The sequence below is a fragment of the Scleropages formosus genome, chromosome 14 (assembly GCF_900964775.1).
Source record: "Scleropages formosus chromosome 14, fSclFor1.1, whole genome shotgun sequence".
NCBI lineage: Eukaryota > Metazoa > Chordata > Actinopteri > Osteoglossiformes > Osteoglossidae > Scleropages > Scleropages formosus.
The window spans coordinates 20,437,244-20,461,631 of NC_041819.1; the positions used below are offsets into that span (position 1 = coordinate 20,437,244).

The following is a 24,388-nucleotide window of genomic DNA, read 5'->3' on the forward strand; positions in this document are numbered from 1 at the left end:
GTATGTACATCAAAACGGGGATACAAAAAAAGTGCTGTGATTTTTATTATCTGGTAGATTTCATTCATTCATTTTAAAGCTCTGCACATTAATGTTGCATTCATTGTTTTGGTTTAGTGTGTTGTTGAAACGAGAACAACATACTAAACAAAAAATATATAACAACTCGTTTCATTTTGAAACAAAATAATTCATTTTATAAATACAGTATTTAAACTACTTGGTTACATTTATCTGATGCTTTTCTCCAAATCGATTTATAATTATTGACCCATTTATACAACTGGGTAATTTTTTTACTGAAGCAATTTAGAGTAAATACATTGCTCGAGGGTACTTGAGCTAGAGGTGATACTCAAACCTGCAACTTTTGGGTCCAAAGGCAGCAGCGCTAAGCACTACGGTACTAGCTGCCTCTTGGTCACTAGTTCTTACTAGTTCTTACTAGTTTTTACTAGTTCGTAAGTTTGGGTCTTTCATTTCATGAGCATGTTCAGAGAATTGAAGAGTTTTAATGTGCAATTTCTACAAAAAAAACAAATATGCCCCCTCCCCCCCCAAAAAAAAAAAAAGTCTTCACCGCAGCAGTTTTATTTCCTATTGCTGCGGTTATGAATTGGCCATGTTTTCCTTTATGTCAGTGATGTCCTTGCTAAGAAGACTTTTATTTTGGTGATGTAAGACTGAACAGGTTTTTCCCTCCCTCAGCCACTTCTGCAAACACAACTTCTGATTCCTTTCTACAGGATTCAGGCCGAAGCCCCAGACCCATTACTAAGTTCCTCCAGAAGAGGAAAACGGAGAGGAAACCGTCAGATGATGAATTCCTTTTGAGGAAGAGTAAGTACGGTGAAACCCCTGAAGCGCTAGGATATCTTGACAGAGGAACAGCAGTCATGGCAGAAATTAACCGTTTATGGCACTGACATTTTGCACCACGATCTAGATCAGAAATGTTGCAAAAACCTTCAGGTAGACAACATTTAACACACTTAAAACACATTTAGTGACTGCCATAAATATCCACATATTTTTGCAGCTTTTCCCCCACTACACCTACTGTGTGTGCATTAGGTTACTAGGAATAATTTCGTATGAAGCTGAGCTGTTTGCAACAGCACAATGAAAGGCATCTGCAGGTAACAGGTGATAACTAACTGGATACTCCAAAGCCAAATGCTGTTCATATTCTGTTTGTAGACCTGCTTTTTTCATTTTGTCATCAACGCTGTCTGCTTGCGTGTCTGTGCATGTGTGTCATCGCAGGCACGGCCGCTCTGGAAGAAGACGCCCAAATCCTGAAAGTGATCGAGGCATACTGCACAGGGGCCAGCGTGCAGCACTCTGCCGCAGGTCAGTCCCACCTTTGACCTCGGACAGCTGCGCACGTTTAATCTCCACAACTGCAGAGTGCACAAAGTCAGTGACTTTGAACGCTTTCAATGTTTTTTTTTTTCTGCCTTGAAACATTAACCCGCATGCAATTTATATGAAGTCTGCATGGAAGCAGATATACGTACTGTGTGTATATGTGTGTATAGTATGCATAGACTTTATTTATCTTTATTTTTGTCGACACCCTGGTGATTTCTGCTGTGACTCATATTTGAATTTTGAAAATCCCACCCATTATGACTCCAGCATGAGGGGCCATCCCCTCAGAAACAGTGTAGTAGGTCTCAGGCCGAGTGATGGCAATCATCACCACATAAAAAGAAAGTTGTACGCTCCACTTCTGAAACTTTCTGCGCAGTACAAAAAACCTGCAGTCGTCACAATTGTGGTTGTAAACTCTGCCGTAAACTGTGCATATGTGCCTCTCTGTGAGATGCAGGTGAAAGGGAATTGTGATTTTTTTTTTTTTTTTTTTTTAAATGTAGTTACTAAGCTATACTCTGGAAAGCACTATTATATTAATAATCCCGACAATGATACGTCACCTTAAACAAAGGCAACACCTAGTCTTCTAATCAGTGTTCTGTAATCTCCCTGTCATTACATGTAGACAGACAGATTAACAGGACGTAAGTGTATTTGTTTCCATTAAAAAAAAGTCCATCATATAATAACATTTTTAAAATAATTTGACTGGAGTCAATGAAATATTAACCTGCAAAAATCAATCAATAATAATCATCATTGTTATCATTCACTTTATTATCATATAATTTTGTTTGTACTGCAGTTAATTTTTAGAATATGACTATGTTTTTGCTTGCTTCTAAGAAAGATTTTAAGGTTAAGGCCATTTTTTTCAGTTCTTTTGTATCTTGTGTTATGAACATGTAACCTAGGAATTTTTGGAAGATGCAAACACACACACACACACACACACACACACACACACACACGCATTTTCCGAACCGCTTGTCTCATACGGGGTCGCAGGGAACCGGAGCCTACCCGGCAACACAGGGCGTGAGGCTAGAGGGGGAGGGGACGCACCCGGGACGGGACGCCAGTCCGCCGCAAGGCACCCCAAGCGGGACTCGAACCCCAGACCCACTGGAGAGCAGGATCCGGTCCAACCCACTGCGCCACTGCGCCACCGCACCCCCGCGCCCCCCAAGATGCAAACATTTCCAGGCTTATTTACATCCTTTAAATTGCATTTTCTTCTCCAGTCTGTTTTCTAAAATTCCTGTGTTACGGAGCAAAAAGGGTCTGCAGGTCCACTTTCTGCAAATAGGGGCAACAGAACACTCACATATTTGTTATTACGTTATTTCGATAGCAAACTCCAATTAACCAGATGCCAGCCAACTTTTTTATGTGATGCATCAGTCGCTTCCTTCTAGCCAGATTTGTGAAGCTTACCATGAAACATAGTTGACATTTAATATATTTTCCTGATGCAATCCTCTATTACGCCACAACTTACCCTGCTTTTACTCCACTGTTTGATTCTCCTGTTTCGCTTGGTTCAGGAACACAACACTGCATCACACAACACAGCACTTTGAACAGGAGATTGTGGAGATGATGTATTTTTATTTTCAGCTTCGATGTTTCTTCGTGTTAATAAAAGATAATAAAATAAACAGGCATACATGTGTGTTTTTTATGTCATGCCTGGTGTTTCTAGCATAGAGGAACACTGAAACCCTGCACTGTTTAAGATATTGATGCAAACAAATGTACTTATGGATATACCTACGAACGGTTCTGAGTGATGAACCACTTCCGGTCTCAGTTGCGTTTGTGAGTTGAGTTACAAGTATATGGACTCTTCTGCTTGTGGTAAATAGCCTGATTTCTCCGATGTCAGTTCTCACAGGACAAAACCAGTGAAAAAGTGACTTCCTCCTTGCAGTGTTTTTGGCGTGGGGGAAGGGAGAGGGGGTGCTATGAAGGTGTGTGGTGAGAAGCGTTGCTGAGGGTGGGATTTTCTCTTCAGGTGCCCGGAAGGAGTGTATCCCACAAGTGCTTCTGCCCGAGGAGGAGAAGATCATTGTTGAGGAGATAAGAAGCAATGGACAGATGACTGTGGAGGAGAAGTACGTCTTGGGGGAGGGGTGGTCTGGCAAGAACCAGTGCTTTTTCACCCCTTTACTTCTTTAATTATGTGCACTATTACTGTAATTTGGACTACTTAGTGTCTGTCTCGATTTATCAGTTTATTCCTATATTAGTCGATTATGCCTCTGTATGTGTATGTTTGGTCAATAACTGTTGTATGGATCCTGCTGTAACCCATGCAGTTTGTCTCTAGGAGTAATAAAATATCTGTCTACCTGTCAGTCTGTGTTTCTGTGTGTCATCTTTTCACAAAGGAAATACATGTTTAGTTAAACACTTGTCTTTCAACTGTCTCCACAGAAGTCTTGTCGATGCTGTTTACGCTTTAAAGGATGAGGTCCACGAATTAAAGAAGGTAATCATTTATGTCTGGGGTCTAGGGTTCGCGTCCCGCTTGGGGTGCCTTGCGGCAGACTGACATGGGTGTGTCCACTCCCCCCCCCCCCCCCCCCAGCCTTATGCCCTGTGTTGCTGGGTTAGGCTCCAGTTTGCCGTAACCCTGCTCAGGACAAGCGGTTTCAGACTTCAAAAAGGTTTAGAGATTTTTTTTCACCAAACATGCAAATATCCCAAATATCAGACGCGCCATGGCCGCATTAAAATCCAGGCTTACAAAACTCATGTTCAAAACTGCTTATACCTAACACATTTGCATGCCCCTTTTTTCTGTCCCCATTCCATCTTGTCATTTACTTTACATTTATTTTCTTTATTCTGTTATTTTGTTGTTATTTTAAATGCTGATATTTAATATGAATCTTGTTGGAGATGTAATCGTTATATCTTTGTTTTAAAGCTTTTGAAAAGGTGTTGTTAAATGCACTATATTGTGTAACAGTATTATTACAAGAACACCGCCAAACAAGGCTATTCTCAAAATTTCATTACTGTTATAACTCATAACATAGAGGAACCTTCTTCTGAACTACTTGTATTTGTAGCATTTATGATAAATGAATAATTAAATAAATTTCATTTAGCTGTTAAACAGATAGGTAAGGCTGCACTGTACCTTTTAAGTTTCTTCAAAGCTTCTATCTGCTTTTGGGATCATAATTGTGACTGGTGGCTTTACACTATTATAAAAGTCACAAGATTTCTGAGGGATGTCTGTGAAGTTACAAAGAAGAAGCAATGAGATGCATGAGACAGGCTCCTTATCACATTTGGTGCTGGTGTTCAGCATCACCAAGGCGAATGTTCTCAACTGAAATGTCATTTCTTGTAAGCTGATTTTTCTAAGCGTAAGCTGATAGCTTGTTAATGAAATTTGGGGTGCAGATTCCATCACTTTTAAGTCCGAATTTGACTAATATGAGTGTTCATTATGTAAGGACAGCTTGTACTGTCTTTGACCGGTGCCTTTCTGCTCCTTCAGGAGAACAAGCGGATGAAGCAGTGTCTGGAGGAGGAGCAGAAATCACGCAAAGAGCTGGAGCGAATTGTGAGGAAGCTGGCTAAGCAGAGGAATGACTGCACTTGGGACGATGGCAATCATTGAACATGTTCACATCTGTCTGTATGTCCATCTGTCTCTGCATGTTTGCGCGGTTCGTTCCTGAAAACTGCTGGCAGTTTCCACCTATCAGAAATACCACCTTCTGAAAGCTGAAGGACCACCATTACACCCTTTGTTTCTAATATAGAAATTTCCTATGACCTGTCACCTTCTTTTCGCGTGGCAACGTGACATAAATGCTGACGGAAAAAATGAGAAGTTATATAAAGAATGCGGCCTTTGTTGACAATTGAGATTTCGGGAAGCTTGAAGTAGGTAGAGATTGCTGCCTTGAGTATTCTGATATTTGCCTCCCACTACACTTCCAAAGGTGGCACTTTTCTGCTCATTCATGTCATCCTTTGAAATCCCTGAGCATCTCACTTCATTGCAGAATGGAGACTGAGGGATTATAAGTTAGTTAGTGGGCTGGTTTTTAATATTTACGCTGTAAATTACCTCCTAGGTCATAAGACTACTCATTTTTCTGTGCTTTATTTGTTGAGAAAGTCTTTTTTAACCGCTGACATTTAAAAATTTCAGTATATACAGATAAACTATATAGACATTACAGACATGAAAAATAAACAATTTTTGCATACAGCATATTTGTACCCGGATGACTAATTGCCCTGTTGGCCAGAAATTGTTATTATACTTGTTTTGTTTAACGGTAGGGGATGCGGTGGTGTGGCAGGTTTGGCCTGTGCCTGCTCTCTGGTGGGTCTGGGGTTCGAGTCCTGCTTGGGGTGCCCTGTGATGGACTGGCATCCCGTCCTGGGTGTGTCCCCTCCCTTTCCAGCCTTGCGCCCTCTGTTGCTGGGTTAGGCTCTGGTTTGCTGTGACCCTGCCCAGGACAAGTGGTTTCAGACAGTGTGTGTGGGTTTAACAGTAGAGTTGCAGGTGACATGGTGATTCAGGACAGGAATTTCTAGTCTCAAGAGAGGGCTGTTGTCATACCTTACAGCAATTTCTGTATTCCTCTGGTACAATACCCACCCTATGTATTGGGAAAAAAAATTCTGTTTGCACTGCTTAAAGGCATTAGGTAGCCCTGCATATAAAGGATGCCATGTAATTACAGTGCGTTTCTGACATGTGAGAGCTCTGACCCCTCTGTAAATGTTCAGGGAGCTGTACACTGAAGAGACTGAAGATGACCTCCAGCACAAGGCAAAGAAAAGAAATGTTGAAGAAAAGCTGTTAAAGTGTAAGATTTTAGAAAACTGTAGCAGGTGAGGCTGTGCTCATAGAATATGCTCTGTCTGAGCATTTCTGAAACTTAAAACGGAATAAATTAGTATTGAAATTTAATAAATATTTATGAGTCTAAAATAATTGATCAAAGCCTTAGATCAATTGAGCGTTAAGTAGTTGTAGGTGCAGAAAATGAACACCTCTTTTTGCATCTTACAAGAACAAAGATGTGATTGTATTTACTTTCCTTCCACTTGTGGCTAACCACCTAGAGTCTTCGAGTAACTTATTAAAAATTATTTCAGTTGTCCATTATACCAAAGGGGATGGCCACGATGGAGGACTGCTGATTTATAGTGTTTCATACAGCTCTCTACCAAACTCTGTGTTCCAACATACCTTACGTGATTAAATGTGCCACATGAGTTTTTTGAAGCCATTTTAAATAATTTAAGCAATTCGCCATTTTTCCCCCAGTGTTGACGGTCTGTTCAGTTTCCTTCCAGCCTGTCAGGTACTGAATAAGACTATCAGGATGACTCCTGACTGGTATGAGATTTGTATATTTTATGTAACACTGGCAAATGTACTTTTGTATGCAAAAAAAGATTCTTCTATTATGAGAGGAAAATTATATTGCATATTTATTTTTCATTAAAATATTACGAAGATGCTATATATTTGGTACTGGAGAAAGTCCACTGTTTGAAGGGTTTTGTGTTACGTGGATTTTTGTCATTTTCGTGTAATGTTTGTTTGCATGGAAGTGGCCTGGGACATTTGGACTGACTAAGATCTGACAGACAAAGGCTTTCTGTTTTCGGACTGGATGGTAGGTCCCACTGCATTTGGCACCTCTAAGTTGCATGTGGAGTTGCGACCTGTCAACATCAAGTGCCTCCCTATCCTGTCCATTAGGACAATACAAAATAAAACTCAGAAGCTCAAATGTCCTGTTGAGGTTTTGAGACTGGTAGAGATGTGACAGAAATGCAGCTTTTACATTAGTTAAGTACAATGATTTCACAGTGCAAGGTGTGCTTCAGTGAACATGGAAAGGGCTCCAAAGTCCTCATCCTTTAAATACACACTGACTTGGCTACATTAAAAAAGACATGAAAATTCCAGGACTGAATATCTGGAGTTATCATCGTATCCTGCGGGAGCACTTCGAATTTTTGGTGATTCGTTGCAGAAAATTGCAACTTTTTTGCTTGGGGTAAATTGCCCAGTTTATTTTGTTCTTGTGAAAGAGAAAAATTAGCATTTACAATGGAAATAGTATAGGCTGTTAACTTAGTGAAGAGTATCTTGCCCGCAGTTGGGATGCAACAGTTAAGTCAATTTCTGTTGCTTCATTCAAAAGAGAAAAGTGTTTGTATTTAGCATTTACTGACCATATGTCTCTTTGTCAGGTTTTCATATTCACTACAATGTACACTTTAGCTTTGCATGTTGCCCTCAGTATAACAGTTCTTCACATGTCCTCATATACTTATTTTACATTGTTTGGCTCAAACATGTTTGTACAACTTATGTTTTTTTTTTTTTTTTTTGTGTTTATTATTTAAGCAATCACATCTCAGTAACCAGTGCGTTGTTAATAAGCGTATGGAAGTTTGCAAATATCATTAGTAAAACAATTTTTTTGTAGTTTTTTTGATGGATTATGTGGCCTAGTATCATAGTTTTCTCTGTATTAGCATGTTTATGCTAATTGTCTGTTTTGTTTTATATTGTTCTGAATATAAAACAATTGTTCTAATGTCTCATTTTTAGTTTTTTCTAACACATCCATATACACTTTCCCTCTTGTGTGTAAACCGTTTGTTTCAATAAAAGAGGAATTTTAAAGGTCGTTCATCAGGCTTCCTAATATTGTCCTATTCCTTGCCATAAAAAAACAAGCAGATCAATATGTGGCAAAGAGGTGTATGGGTTTTCCTGAAACAACGAAAAACTGGAGAAAAAAAAATTGAAAAGTCACCCAAAAAAATCCAGTTATTTGTGTACAGAAAAGCTCTTGTTCTTGTGGTTGAAATAGTTCTGTGGTTGAAACGGTTTGTCTCTGCCAGACAGAAAGGCAATATGTAGTCCCTGCTTTTCTTCTACATATTTTATAAAGCAAACTTTTAGCTGAAATTTCAGTGCCGCTCCTGCACTCGGTGCGGTGGTTGAGACAGGAACCAGGCGTGTGACTGATAAACATATCCTGTGCACAGCCGTGAGGTTTCTGAGAGAAGGCTAAACTATCCACCCGTGCAGTCGAGTCAGAATTTCCGTGTAGGAGGGTGGAGTGCCGTTCCAGGAGTTGCTCTCCATCCATTCGCTTCCTCTTTTGCATGAGCCGGTGTGCTTTGCCACGCCTGAAAACCGCTTTCTGAGAGAGTTGTCTAAGTAGCGCTGTGATAGTATTCTTTCCAAGGAAAATAATCTCTGTTGTAACCCCCATCCACTGGCTACCAATAATTACTACTGTTACATTTATTCATCTAGCAGATGCTTTTCTCCAAAGCAACATGCATCTCAGAACAACGCAGAGTGCGTTACATCAACAGAAAGACACTCGGATGCAAACGTGATGCTAAAGTACAGCTGATTTGTCACATTGCACCCTATGAAACAATATACATTTATTCATTTAGTTCATGCTTTTCTCCAAAGCAACTTACTGTGTTGAGGTTAGAATTATTGACCCATTTATGCAGCTGGGTAATTTTACCAGAGTGATTGAGGGCAAGTACCTTGCTCAAGGGTACTAGAGCTGCAGGTGGGATTTAAACCTACAAGCCTTGGATCCAAAGGCAGCAACTCTAACACCTATGCTACCAGCTGTCCCCTATGTCACATGAATACTTGCATAAAGGTTTCATCCATTAATCGAAATTCCAAATCACAAAATCACAACAAACATTTGCATCGCACGACTACATAAACCACACGAGTAGCTGCTGTTGAAACCAAATTTGAATCGGCTTTGAAAACTTGATCTAACCTTTGCATTCAAAATGGAAAAAAGTATTTACAATAATGAAACTGTTTGAAATTGTAGCAGCTGTCATTTGTCACACTGGAGCTTCTAGCATCAAAGTGTTGGAAGGAACGTCAAACTTCCGCATGGTGACAACAGCCCAGAATGCGGTAGGCCTTAAAAGCCTATGGAAAGACGTCAGCGAAAGGAATGAAAAGATAGGGCTGGAATGACTACTGGTCCAGCAGCAAAGGTAAATGCTGATTGCAAAGATGAAAAATTTGTTGACAAGTTTCGCCTTGTGGGAGCAGTAACCAGCGACGAATCTAGCCGTCACATGCCAGAGGTGCGGCGAAAGGTCTAGAAAAGATCCTTGAATGTGCCCCTGTATCCGTACAAACATTAGAACTGTTCAGTGTTTTTATTCGTGTAACAATAGATGGATGTGAAAGTTTGACTGCAAAAGACAAGTACAGACACACTTTTCTAAATGTTGCGCTGGAGGAGACTTTTAAAGACTCCACTGGCAGCCAGGAAAACAAACAGATGGGTTTTGGATCAAATAAAGCTGCAGCTCTCTTTGGAAGCGCTGATGACGAGAGTGAAATTGTCATACTTTGGACGCACCATGAGGAAATTGTATTCTCTTAAAAGCACAATAATGTGGGGAGAGGATGAAGGGAAAAGAAGAGCATCACCAGCAAACATATGGATGGACTCGGTCGCAGCGACAAAGGTCAATGTTCCGGAGACGCTCCTTCTGATATTAACTAATATAACAGCTGCTTGGCCTTTGTGACTTTTTTACAGATTCTGGGGGAATTCAGATGCCCAAAATCTGAAAAGCAACGAGTTATGGTTCAACTTTTATAATCATAGATATGGAGTTCATGTATCTGGGCACTGACATCCGTCCATCGATAAGAATGACAGCTCACAAGAAGTGCAGGTAGAAGAGTATGCAATAAAACATTTAGGTTAGATACTACTGAACTTTTTCTTTTGCAAAAACTAGGGAAGTGTGTTCACACTTGATCATAACAGTTAACATTGACAAACATTTCCCAGATTTCTAGAACTTAGTTCAATAATTTAGATGTTCACTTGCATAAATGTGTTGTTCACTCCTCACTACTAAAATGCTTCATATCAAAAATATTTAGGGTTTAAATTATTTATTTTTTACCCTGTACAACATTTTACAGTTCTTTTGTAAAAAAAAAATTCTTAGTCCATAAATTTTAGTAGGAATGACTTCACTGAATGTTATTTTGAAAAATGAAAACCTGTTTTATACTATTTTATAGTGTATAGTTTACTTTTTTATACTATTCAATTCTCATCATTCAGAAAGAAAGACATTCTTAATGTGTTAAACATATGGAAAGTAATTTTTTTCCCTGAGAATTTACTTGGATGAATGGGCTAGGTTGTCAATCAAGGTGGGGTGAAAGTCAACTCTGTCTCTGATTGGTCAACCGTGACTGAACTTACTGCTAACAAATGCGGTCAGTGAAATTCACTGAAACTGGTCAAAATTTACTCTGAAAAGTACAACTTCTCCAAAAATTGACTTGAGTACAAATAACAGGGTAAGGATAACTCTTCACAAACCACCTCCGGGGGGCACTGGCACGGTGGGCTTTGCTGCGTCCTGCTCTCTGGTGGGTCTGGGGTTCAAGTCCCACTTGGGTGCCATGTGACAGACTGGCATCCCATCCTGCTTGTGTCCACTCCCCCTCCAGCCCTACACCCTGTGCTGTCGGGTAAGGCTCCAGCTTGCCACGACCCCGTTTGGGACAAGTGGCTTCAGTGTGTGTGTGTGTGTGTGTGTGTGTGTGTGTGTGTGTGTGTGTGTGTGTGTGTGTGTGTGTGTGTGTGTGTGTGTGTGTGTGTGTGTGTGTGTGTGTGTGTGTGTGTGTGTGTATATATACCCACCTCTGCTAACAACTGGAAGGATCTGATGGGAGCTGAATGATCTCAGTCTTGGAAAAACTGAGCAGTTGACAAGGGTCACTTACATTTGCAGAGATGTCTGTGCAATTTACTTTATGAAAAGGTTTACTTTATGAAATAATTACTTAAAAACATCGTTTAAAAAATTGTTTTGTGCACATTAGAACCTTTTCAAATAGCATCCAGTTAAACTATAGACCCAGAATATGTGCATATGTGCTCTATTGGGGGGGGGGGGTCCTGACTACATCGTCGTCATCGGGAGTGAGGAAGCCAAGAAAAAAAAATTCCAACTATAAAATTAAATTTAAATTGCTGTATTTATTTATAATTTAAAGTAAGTTAAACATGAAATATATTGAAATAAAAAGAAAAAAGAAAATTAATTGTTCTTACGTCTTTTCCAAATGTAGGAATATATAAATAAAAACATAAAACTTTCTAATTTGTTTTCCAGGAACAAACCCTGAAAAAGCAAACTGTGTCACACAACTTTTTCTTTATGATATTAAGCATCACTTAGGATGAATTTGGTATGAGCTTGGGATGCTGTTGGAACAAATTGAAAATTTCCCCCATGAAAAATAAGAAGTAATTTCATGTTCTGGATTTTCCTCGTTCGCTCAGTTTCAGGGATGAATTAGGACAGGATAATGAGGGATAAGTGTAGATGGAGGAGAGTTAAGGGGCCCAGTACCAGGCCCTGCAGAACACCAGCTGAAAGAGACTGAGGGGAGGAGCGTCAACAGCTCTTCAAAGGACCACTCTGAAAACCTGGATCGGTGGAGCCCAGTAGCAGAGTTTATTCGTGTTTTTCCTAATCAAAACACTTTAGATGCGGAGGCAAACAAAAGAAGGATTAAGACATTGTCAGTGACGAGGGGAACTCTCTGTGAAGCGATGAGTTCTTGAACTGTTGGGCCAAAGCGGTCTCCTTCATGAGGTTCCACAGTGTGTCCTTCTGATGGTGCTCTTTACATGCGTGCCTTGGTGTGAAGTAGGTGTGTAGGTGGGTAGGTGTGAAGTAGGGTAACATGGTGGCATGGTGTCTCACAGTGCCTGGGTGGTGTGAGAGAACGTGGGTTCGATCCCCGCTCAGTCAGTGTGGAGTTTGCATATTCTCCCTGTGTCTGTGTGGGTTTCCTGCGGGTACTCTGGTTTCCTCCCACCGTCCAGAGACATGCTGTTCAGGTTCACCCACAGTGTGTGTGTGTGTGACAGACAGAGTGTGTGTGTTCCACTGATGCATGGATGAGTAAGTAGTGCATCTAGCAGTGTAAGTCACCATGGTGAAAAAGGTGTGTGGGCTAGTAATGCTACATAGTATCCATTGTAAGCTGCTTTGGAGAAAAGTGTCTGCTAAGTGAATAAATGTAAATGTGTCAGCTTGTGCTGCCATAGAGATTGGTTCCACCTGTTAGGGGTGGGACAGGGAGACAAGCAGCCGTGCTAAATATATCCAATAAGTAAGATTCATATCACTGGTTTTCCTTTGATCCAAAGATGTTCTACAGAGGAAAATAGGAAGCTGGTGGCTGATGGTGTTAAATGTACTGGAGATCTCAGACTTACAATATCAGTGTGATAATTTTGTAATTGTGCATTATAATAATCCGTGTCTTAAGTTTCGTAGCATTTCCTCGTTGCTGTTGTTTTTTCAAACTCCGAGCCCAATTTTTACAGTTGCATTCAAGGAAATAGTTGTTATGAACAGTTACTATAGGTTACATGATTGCTTGTTGTCAAACTCATTATGTTTAAAGCCTAGCAGGATTTTTTATATATTTTTCAGAAGCTTCCTCCTCATGCATCCAGCTCTGTCTCACACTCTGTAAACCATGCTTTTTGTATTATTTTCCTATGGACCGAAAAAGAAAACATTTCTTAAAATTCTTCAAACTCGAACTCATAGCTAAAGATCTGAACTATGAGTTTATGAGAGTGAGTTGCTCTTTTTCCCAATTGTCAGCGTCTTTTCGAATTGTCATGTATCCTAACTATAGTGATAATGAAAGGTGGAGTTAATTAAGCTTTCCGTTAATATTTCAGGATTGTTGAAGTAGGGGGCATGGTGGTGCAGCAGGTTTGGCCGGGTTAGGTGGGTCTGGGGTTCGAGTCCTGCGTGGGGTGCCTTGCGATGGACTGGCGTCCCCTCCTGGGTGTGTCCCCTCCCCCTCCAGCCTTGCGCCCTGTGTTGCAGGGTTAGGCTCTGGCCGGCTGCAACCGTGCTTGGGACAAGCGGTCTCAGAGTGTGTGTGTGTGTGTGTGTGTGTGTGTGTGTGAGATTGCTGAAGTACACAAAATTGTGAGATATTCACACCTTCCAGGCAGCGATATGAAAATCCTTCTGCCTCTGTTATTGATGACATCGCTGCTTAAGGTGTCACACCAGCTCAGCCTCTGAACGTCTTTGCCCATTTCGCTTGTGTTCACACTCCCACAGAAGCCGAAGTGTATATGGCTCAGCTTCCCACACGGCCTCATTTCATTGACATTAAAAATCCAACGCTCTCTCGTTACTGTACCCTTTTTACTTCCTCCGTTAAATATTTTGTGCACAGACACACGTCAAACCCGCTCGCTTTCATATTCCAATGCTTTGCCTTCGGTCAATAAACGGCTCTTTGCCGCAAAACAAACAGCAGAAGCAAGCGGTTATACTAACCTCCGTTCTGTACGACTCGGTCGTTCGAGAGTACAAGAGTACTTTCGAAATTCAGGCCGGATCACAATTAAAATGACATTAAATGAGTAAAAAAAAAAAAAAAAATGTTAATTTAAAATGAAATTAAATTTGCTCGGTGTCGTTTTATGCAAGCGTGAGGTTTCGTGCACAGGGCAGATTAGATAAGAAAATTGAAGGAAATGTTACGAGAGGAAGCGTCCCTTTTTTGTGGTGCGAACACACCTTAAGCTAAATTGTATTGTCTGCAAGACAAGCCGAGGGATAATTATCTAGAAGGAGGAAATGAATATGAGGGCTGTGATATCGATAACTGCTGCTTTCGGTGCAGATGGTACCAGATAACTCAGGTACTTTCGTTTGCGCTGAAAGTCACTCGGCGTAAATATTTGTTCTGGGGCGACGGTGCGTCGGGAAGATCGGCTCCACTGGATACGGCGGCAGGTCAGAAAGAGGGTTCGGGTTCACTTTTGAGCAGAAATGCGCAAACGCCTGCGTGCATCTCTGCTTTTTACCGTGTTTACATGATTCATTTGTTTTCCGTTTCGCTTTGCTTGATTCCGGGGTTGTTTATTTATCTTCGTATGACTCATCACCTTTGAAACAGCGTAGGGTAGTATTTGTACAGTTTTAAAAAGCTTGTGCCGCGAACCTAAATGCAGCAGAGCGGTTTCCATTCGAATTGCAGGAGGAGCCGTACGTAGAAACCCCAAACCTGGAACAGACCTGCGCGCCGCTATCCGGGCCACGAGGACGGAGACGGGCCCTGTCGGCGGCACCGTGAATTCGTGCGGCCTCGGGCTCACAGGAAACTCAAGTGGGAGCTGCAGCACCCCGCAGTCGCGCTTTCAGCGGCGCAGCGATGTGTCGGTGTAACATGTCACACACATTCATCCAGGGATACTCTACCGCACACGATTGCCATACATTGTGTCACATCAGCCATTGTGTCAAAGTGTGCATTTTTGGAACATAACTAAGTATGTAGCTTTGCGAAGTGCTGATAGGGTGAATTACATCATTCCGTAATCAGTTCTGCGATTTATGGTATGGATGATAACATCTAGGCCGGGCGGGAGGATCTGCGTGTCTCTTTGTGCACCTGTTCTTCTGTACGTGGAGTTGAAAGCCTCACTTCTGTGGCGGGTTGCTGGCACACCGTACGTGTATCTTCCAGCTTGAAAAATCTTTTAGTGGTCGATGAATTACAGCTTCGTGATGCAAATTCCAGGCTCCTGACACTGTTTCTCAGGTCTCGGTTGAAACACGTAGACTTAACTGCCATTGAAAAGTTTTCTTTAATATAAATACAACGTCGTAGACGACATAATTGTTTTTTTTTCCATAAATATAGCAATTTTAACATTCGGCAGTGATTACAGACATCTAAGAAGCAATAAATTAAGCTTTATACAAACGCACATTTGCAAAAACAAAAAAGTGAATATCTTTTTCTAACCTAACTTTAAAACCATATCAAGGAAAGGGTCAGTTTTGCATCAGACGTTTTTACTTTTTCACTTGGTAATTCTGGTCAGCTACCAGGTACAATGTGTCTTTTGAGAGTTTTGGTATTTTAATCAAACACGTTTCTGAAAAATTGGATACGAAAAGCAGTATGAGTATACAGAATACTGTACATTACTTCTAGTCTGCACCTAGGTATATCAAAATATAACAAAAATACGTGATCAGAGAAGAAAGTGCATGTGCACGTGTTTCAGAACACTCACTGTGAATAACACGGGTTAAATGGAACCGTAGATGGGTTTTTCTAATTTCATTGTGTAAGCTGTGATGTCATAAAAAGAAGTGCAGCCAGCCTCATATCTCTTATTCAGCATACCTGCAGGCTGTCCTTCGGGATATCATGAACAGCTTTATAATTTCATCTTCATGTTCATATTTCTCATGTTGTGATGAGCTTTCAATTTTCCGGAAGGTTTTACAATGGGTATCATTTCACAAAAGGCAAATCACAGCTAGAGCCCAACGCTTTTTTTGTCTTTGACTTTTCTCATTTGGTCATTTGTTTTCACATATGTTATCATAGTTCCACCACTGAAATTACACTGCCCGGTCCTTGCAATTTTTTCAGTCTTGTTCGTTGCCATGTTCGCCAACATTTCAGCTTGTTCGTTCCAAACTTGCTCTGTACATTCACTAGGAGTTGGCATAACAGGAGGCGAAAAGCCAATAAACATCAGGACAGTTTGTTTCAAGTTCTTCTCCTGGCCCAGAACTGGTGTGTAGTGCTGCTACAAGTATACTGTTAAAATGAACATGTGCCAACGTGAGCACTGCTATCACTCAACGAACATTCAATATGCCAACAAAGATTTTCTTTTTCGTGTCTGAGGATTTCATTTATCAAAATTGAAAAGATGGATATGCACCTAACCTTCGTCCTTGATGTCCTTCATGTCCATTGTACTGAACATCATCCTGTCCTCAGTCACTTTTTTGCAGCGAAAGTGGCGGATTGCCTGTGGTTGTGTCTTCCACAAGAAATTACTGTTCTTGCTTGTTTTTTTTTATGGAGTTTGTTGCAGCAGGAATAATCCGAAAGTGGTGGCTGTATCATCAAAACTAACCAGGCTTGTGTCAGCCACCTGAACGGCGAGCTTCTGTCCCTTCTCGAGCTTGAAGACTCCCCCTTGGAAAGATGTGCACACCCCCTCGTTGGTCCAGTTGCAGAAAGCTTTGAGCAGGAGGTCCGCTTTTGGTTTATCGGGAGAGACGCTCCACCGCGTTATGGTTTGGGTGAGGGGAATTTTGGGAACGGCTTTGGAGAAGGTGACTTGGGAGTAGATGTAGTAGTAGCCTGGCTGGCGGACTTGCAGCATGCCGGTAGGGAGGTGGTTGACGTTCCTCAGAATGGAATGGTCTCCCTTCCACCGCAGAGTATTCGCTGGAGGAGAGACATCATTGCGGTTGGTACGGACCGCTGGTTCATAGACATATTGAGGACTGATATTGCACGTGTGCGGTTTTGACAGCAGTTCACACATTTGGAAATTAAATAAGCCAGTTGTTCCCGTATCATTCCTCTCGTGTTACTCCAACACTCCTATATACTTTTCTAGAGTGTATTGCCCACTGCAGGACCATCATTGTATTTCTGTGTAAAGTCCTCTGAGATTTGTTCTTTACAAGTTTGCCTCCTCTGGTGATCAGAAGACAGAGGTTGACTCACGTGATTTGCTGGATGCTTCATCCACCTTCATATGGGCCACTGCCCCCCACCCATCGTACAGGCTGGCTTCGGAATGTGCTTCTGATACAAGGACAAAGCCAAGTGGAACAACACGTTATGTTCTGTTCACAACCATGAGATCATAAGTCACATGCAGAAACCAAGCAAAAACTACAAAACATGGACGAATGCGATACATACCTTTTCCTCCTGTCTGGAAGTCCTTAAAAATTGAAGAAAGAACATATATTAGGTGATTTACGGGAATTTATATCCTACTGCAAATAAGTGTCAATAACCACCAAATGTCATTACATTTTCATTTATTGATTTAGCAGACGATTTTCTCCAAAGCGACGTACATCTCATCGAGAATACAATGTGTCACAAAACCTTAGGGTCTGAAACATCGAGCACAAATGCATCAAAGTGTTTTTTTTAAACATTTTTTTCTCAGTTGGGTTCTTCTAACAGTCACTTTAGACAGTGGTTTAGTTTTTCAGTTGTCAAAGTTCAACATACCTTTGCCATCACTCTACTGAGCTTCTCTGACTTGTTCAAACACTCGAGCAGTGATTTGTCATTTGTTGTATCTTCATTACACTTGTGCAGTCTTCTCAGTACTTCATCATAGTGGTCTGAAACCTGGTCTTCGCTCTGGAAATGTGCAGAGACAAAATAAATTTGTGACAATCCAGCATCCACAGACAAAATATGTATCACTGGTAGTTTTAAAGTAGTTGATCTGATTTATTTAGGTTTTGCGAACACTTAAGCACGGTGTCAAGTAACATTCTAAAAATACCATATGTACAGTAGCAATAACAGTACTGGATAATGCAATATCGTTAAGGATTCAATATTCTACGAATTAGGTCCTTCCATTGCAAAAGACATCACTTTGCTCTTTCTAGTTCTCGGGTTTTTTCAGCAAAACTTCCAGATTTCTAGATAAAGATTTAAAGCGCAAGTCAGCCATTGCTGTTGATAATTATCTCATCAGGTATTTTTCTTTATTGTAACTGAATGATTCTAAAAATTTCTTAGTTTCTCAGTTTAAATATAGATCTCGTTTTCGGTCCAATTCTTACATAAACCCAGCGCTCCAGTACGCCAGATCTCTTCTACATACGTCAGTAGCCTAATTTCAAAATACACTCACTATGACAAAAACTAGCAAGTGGTGACACGATATTTTCAAAACTTTCACTATAGACCACTCCACTTTTTGTATTTCAAAAGCTAAGATAACCAGTCTGTTGCACCAAATGGCGATATATATTTTAAAAAAAGATGAGAAAAATGCAAATATGTTGCCTATAAAAAACATTATAATATCTTCACAGCAGTTGAAAAGTTTCAAAACCAACAACGAACTCCACGGAAACTTACATCTCTGGTCCTGAAGTTCATGCTGAACAAGTAGACGAACATCACCGTTGTCACCACCGCATGGAGCACAAAGACAACAGCCAAGAAGCGTATGTGTGACTTGTTCCGCTGGGGTTCTGGAGCTGGAGCTGGAGCTGGAGCTATAACTGGAGGTGGGCCCAGCTCGAGTCCTGGCACCGAACCTGGTGCCCTTGCGCGTGGAGGCACCGGCGGCGCAGGCAGGTTGTTGTTGTAGGTGTTGATCATGTTGGTGCAGAGAGACGTAGAGTAAGAGGAAGGTGATGTGGCCTCATGCACTTTCTGAGGAACTAACTCTCACTGTCTCGTGGCAGTGGAGTTTTTAGCAAGAAGTGACTTCCTGGATCCTTTGAGTTTGAAGTGATTCTCTTTTCTCCACCTGACGTCACTGTCACCCAGAGGCCCCGCATGCAGATTTGCTTTCCTTTGCCTTTTCCACCACTCTTCTCTATGCAGTATGGTTTTCCACACATCAGCAGCAAACTGAGGGTTAGTCAGATGCCATGGATTTGTCCCACGTCAGATGTAATTAGGAACAAAAGTAAAGAAAAATATGCAAATACATTCAAACAGAAACTCGGATGGAGTCTTCTTGGTTATCGGGTTGTTCTGAACAACAGCTAATGAACTGATGTGAGAAAACCTGTCCAGTCAAATGGAAGAACTCAAAGATCCATGTCAACAGTCTTAACCAACAGCAGGTAGTTCCCCAGCCATCCAAAATTATTTAAAGTAACCAAGATACTCAGGGGTAACACACCTTTGGGCTTCGTAACATAGTAAAGCATCTTTTCTACAAAGTTCCTTATTGGTGCTGTTCATATGAACAAATTCAAAGCTACCATCCGATCAAACCTTTCCCCAATAATAGGTTACTCTGACAGAGAACGACCTCAAACTAAAGAACTGTTTGGGGCTATTGCCTTGAAAACTGAAGGGTCTTGGTTCAAGCCCTGCACCTGTTGGAGTCCTCTTGTTCAAGGTGCTTACAATCACGTACATGCCCACATCATCATGGACAGCACCAGACACAGATCAAGCACCAGACGCCAATAAGTACACGCACCCTTAGAAGACCCTCCTCCGCTCCTGTTCCCTGGCGGAATCTCACTGAGACAACCGTCCCTCCTGTGCTATGTCCTGCTCTTCCTCGCCCTTTGTTTCCTGTATCTGTTATCCAGCTTTTGACCCTTCGCATCGTCCCATGACCACGTCCTAGGATCCTCGCTCTCACTCTGACCGCCAATCAACCAATTCTTCGCCCGTCCCGGACAGCGAGAACTCGCCTGACCCCTTGGTTGCTGACGAACGATCCTGCATCCTGCACTTGGGTCCAGCCGCCCCAGTGTCCTCGGTTCCGTGTGACACTTGCCTGAACTGACACAGAACATCCTGGAGTGTAAATTGGTAAATTACAGTTATATTTGCTTATGTTACGTTGTAAGTAGTCTTAGATAAAAGCACCAAACAATTAAAGGTTAATTAATGCAAGAGTATGGAAGTTTAAAGATTCAGAGGAGGATTTCTACAAGTGATTGACCTCCATTTTTCTCATTTATGCAGGTCAGCTGTTCGCTGGAAGAATATGCAAGGGAAGTAGTGTGCATAAGGGTACTGTAGCATGGTATCCTTTTGGGCTTGAACCAACAAGATACAAGTTACAGTTTGGGGCTTTAGCAGCTCTACTATCTTTGGAACTTACCTTTTATTTGACTTTTACTTACCTGAGGACATAACCGATTGACAGTTTTGACATATTGACAGTTCATCAATCGCATGAGAGGCTTTCCTAGACAACGTGTTTTTAAATGTAAGTGACACTCTATGAATCCTTACTGACATCGTTCAGCAAGGCAGCCCACACAAGGCAATCTAGTTACAAGAAAAACTTCCTCTCGGAGGACTATTTATACTTGAGTCATTGAAACGACTAAATGATTCATTGGATGTGCACTTCAAGCACAGAATACCACCGTTAACTGATAACTCAGAAAGACAGTAATGGAGCGTCAAGATCCCAGGATGTCCACCTGAGCCATCACTCAACATCCATCTAACTGCATCAACACACCTGGCACTGACCACATGACCAGCTCCCAGCCCTATAAAAGGGCTTAAGTCAAGTCACTGGTTTGCTGATTCTTAATCATGTCATCTCGACTGACAATTTAGCAATATTTGTCCTCTCATCTGTTTCCCAAGTTTTACTCCCACTGTGTTTATGTTCCAGTTCTAAGTTCCTGTCTTTTCAGTGCTCATCCTCTGTGCTCCTGTCCTGGATCAATGTCCCTGCCCTGTCCATGATCCATATTTGGCATGGCTGTGTTCTGCATGCCACAAATGTTCTAGTCTTCTTTTGAAACTCTGGCTCTTTTTTTAATGTGTAGTGCACTACTTTAAATATACACTGTATGGCCAAAAGTACGTGGACAGCCTCCAAATAACTGAGTTCAGATATTTCAGCCGCACCCATTGCTAACAGGTGCATAAAATCCAGCACACAGCCATGCAATCTCCATTGACAAATGAAGAATGGGTCAGTCTAAAAAGCTTAGCGACTTTAAACGTGGCACCGTCATGGTAGACCATGCGAACTCGCAGAGTGGGGCCGCCGAGTGTTGAAGCACGTAACACATAAAAATCGGTTATCTTCTGTTGCATCAATCAATACAGATTTCCAAAGTGCCTCTGGAAGCATCATCAGCACAAGAACTGTTTTTGGGAGCGTCATGAAATGGGTTTCCATGGCTTAGCAGCTGCACACAAGCCTACAATCACTGTGTGCAGTGCCAAGAGTCAGCTGGAGTGGTGTAAAGCAAGCCGACATTGGACTCTGGAGCAGTGGAAACGTGTTCTCTGGAGTGATGAGTCATGTGTCAGTATCTGCCAGTCCGATGGATGAATCTGGGTTTGGCAGATGCTGGCAGAACGCTACCTACCAGAATAAATACTGCTTACTGTGAAGTTTGGTGGAGGAGAGATAATTGTCCGGGGTTGTTTTTCAGGGTTTGGGTTAGGCCTTTAGTTCCATACAAAGACATTTTAGTCTATTGTGCTCTTCCAACTTCGTGGCAACAGTTTGGGGAAGGCCCTTTTCTGTTCCAGGATGACTGTGCCGCTGTGCACAAAGCCAGATCCATAAAGACATGGTCTAAGGAGTTTGGTGTGGAGAAACTCGAGTGGCCTGCACAGAGCCCTGGCGTGAACCCTAGTGAAGGGCTTTGCGATGAATTGGAACGCCAATTGTGAGCCAGATCTTCTCATCCGACATCAGTACCTGACCTCACAAGTGCTCTGTTGGTTGAATGGGCACACACACCCTCCAAAATCTTGTGGAAAGCCTTCTCAGAAGAGTGGAGGCTGTTATAGCTGCAAAGGGAGGGCAACTCCGTATTAATGCCAATGATTTTGGAATGGGATGTCCAACAGGCTCATGTATGACACTCAGTTGTCCGCATACTTTTAGCCATATAGTGTGCATGAGGTTCTGGTATTGACCTCTGTTATTGACTAAGTTAAACATCTGAGAAATGGCAATATATAGTTATTTTAGAGTATATTACACACACACATTCACTAAAATACTGATATATTGCCATTTCCCAACTGTTCAGCTTAAACAATACCAGACAAAGGACTTCATCAGGGGTGTTTAGCCCCCAATGCATCATTAGCTGACAACTGCAAATTTCCCTGCAGGGATTAATAAAGTTTAACCCTATCTTATCCAGACTGGCAGCATCTTGGACCCTAACCGTAATGTTAACCAGCCAATGGATATATATTGTTTCAAGGGTAAAGATAGATTTGTCATTTTACATCAGAATATTTTCGCTAACAAGTCCAGTAAAACATATCGCTGTGAAGGACACAACAGTTTTCTTCCATTGGTCCAAAAGACAACATTCCAGGTATAAGGACATGACTAAAGGGTTTGCTAGTCGCTCCAAGGGAACAAAAGCGTTGCTTTCGTGGCAGTTTTCCGTGTTGTGAAGCAGGGTTTGGCAATTCCACTTAGAGGGCAGGTAGAACAGCACATCGCAAGGACTTTTACAAGGGAAAATGACACGGTGGCTTCTGAGAGCGCTTCTGTACCGCTCTGCAAAAAAAAAATGGAAAGGTCAATTAAAGTGACTAACAGGAACAACGGCTTTTGATCGGGTTCTGCAAAATCAAATGAGGAATTCAGGTGAATTTCAGTTCTTAACCATGGTTCGTGCCCCGGCTTGCCCACGCTTCCCACTTTGCCACCTGTGTGCATCATACTTACAGAACAGAAAAGCGGGCCGGTCTATGGTGACATGGCGGTTTTGCCGTGACAGGGTTGCGCTCATGGTCAAGGAGAAGCGTACGTGTGAGAAAAGTGCAGGTTTCAAGCGTAAATACATATCAGGTTTTGCCTCCATATATTGAGAGAAGAAGCCGTTTAAAATCACCTCATTTGGCATCTTTGGGTTGCTAAAAATACACATTAACACATTGCCTTGAATGTATAATGAAATAAATTCTTTAGTTGTAAGACATTGTCCTCTGTTTTATATTTATATTGTGCACTTCCCTTTGAATTAATAAATATTCCATCTATTTACTGATATACTAAGGCAACTTTTTATACAGATACAATTATCTAAAGCTATATATATATATAGATTTATGTAATTGTATCTGTATAAAAAGACATATATATACCTGCACTATATAAATATAGTATAGAAATAAATGCTGACTATATTAAGATATAAATATATAAATACTATATGTATTTATAATATATTTATATCTAGTAAATAAATAAATATATAGTAACTATATGATATAAAATATGTAATAAATACATATAGTATTGATATATTTATATCTAAATATAGTTAGTGTTTATATCTGTGTACATATTACCACATATCAACTGTATACTGTATATGCCCTCACAAAATGTTTTAATACAACTGCCTCATGTGGGCTGTTTGCGAAACTTCGTTGGGCGCAAAGTGAATAGGTTTTATTTCAACTCCGGAAACTCACTTGTTTTTCGTACACAGTTTCGTGTTTTTTCCCTCTTGCTCTTTCTCATTTTCTATAATAGTCCAGTTCTTTCGGGGGATGGTATAACTCCACCTTCTTCCTCACATCATTCCATTCTGATGCGAAATGGCTGTAAAACGCTGTCTTGCTGTGCAGGACATCTTGTTACACTAACTAGTTTTGAAGGTTACTTCACCGATTCACCGTGTTTCTGTGCTTGGTTTCAAGCAGCTCTGCTTCACTGCAGGTTTGAGCTACTTCTCAGCCAAGCATTTTGAGACCGCATCGCGGTCGCACTGTAATCGGTGGGCTTACTGTGGTTAAAAAGTGTGGAAAAAAAAAAAGAAAAAAAAAAAAAAGTTTTTTTTTTTTTTTTTTTAACAGGCCAGCTTACGGCCTCAGTGTAAGACTTGTTTTCAGGTTTAAAGGGAGATGATGAGAGAGCTCCAGCGTGCTTATGATGTTTTATAATTTAAATTATCTGACAGCTGTTTGTGTTCTAAATCTGAATAATTTTCTAACCCTGCTTTACCCAAGTTGCCAATTCCAAAATATATACACACACCATCTGAAACCGCTTGTCCCACGTGGGGGTCGCAGGGAGCCGGAGCCTAACCTGGCAAAACAGGGCATGTGGCCGGAGGAGGAGGGGACGCACCCGGGACGGGATGCCAGTCCATCACAGGGCACCCCAAGCGGGACTTGAACCCCACACCCACCAGACAGCAGGTGTTGGTCCCACCCACTGCACTACTGTACCACCACACCCTCCAAGATCCAAAATGATCCATGCAATATTACATACTGGCTTGAGTTAGTAATAAATATGCTGTTTTTTTTATTTTGCTAAATTACTAATTTGGCAGCGTCGGTGGTTATATTCTTTGTGTACTAAGTGACAGAGCAACCTTTCCCAGAGCTCGGTGAAGGCAGTTT

At 41.3% G+C, this 24,388-nt stretch overlaps 2 protein-coding genes across 4 annotated transcripts in view; one reads left to right on the top strand and one right to left on the bottom strand.

Annotated features, from left to right (window-relative positions):
- Window positions 1-5,759, top strand: part of arhgef6 (Rac/Cdc42 guanine nucleotide exchange factor (GEF) 6) — a 33,884-nt gene extending 28,125 nt beyond the window's left edge. For all 3 annotated transcript variants that reach the window (XM_018743237.2, XM_018743238.2, XM_018743239.2), the window contains 5 exons: window positions 747-840; window positions 1,267-1,353; window positions 3,398-3,497; window positions 3,820-3,874; window positions 4,898-5,759. In XM_018743237.2, coding sequence (XP_018598753.2) covers window positions 747-840; window positions 1,267-1,353; window positions 3,398-3,497; window positions 3,820-3,874; window positions 4,898-5,020 — 459 coding nt within the window. In that variant the 3' untranslated portion in view covers window positions 5,021-5,759. The remainder of the gene's footprint in view (window positions 1-746; window positions 841-1,266; window positions 1,354-3,397; window positions 3,498-3,819; window positions 3,875-4,897) is intronic.
- A 9,219-nt stretch (window positions 5,760-14,978) lies between these two features.
- On the bottom strand, window positions 14,979-19,402 carry LOC108928895 (CD40 ligand-like). The gene is made up of 5 exons (XM_018743093.2): window positions 18,413-19,402; window positions 17,543-17,677; window positions 17,222-17,243; window positions 17,021-17,101; window positions 14,979-16,735 (listed from the first exon to the last, which is right to left on the bottom strand). Exons 1-5 carry the CDS (start codon window positions 18,656-18,658, stop codon window positions 16,359-16,361), a joined length of 861 nt encoding a protein of 286 aa, XP_018598609.1. The 5' UTR covers window positions 18,659-19,402; the 3' UTR covers window positions 14,979-16,358.
- Between the last annotated feature and the right edge of the window lie 4,986 nt (window positions 19,403-24,388).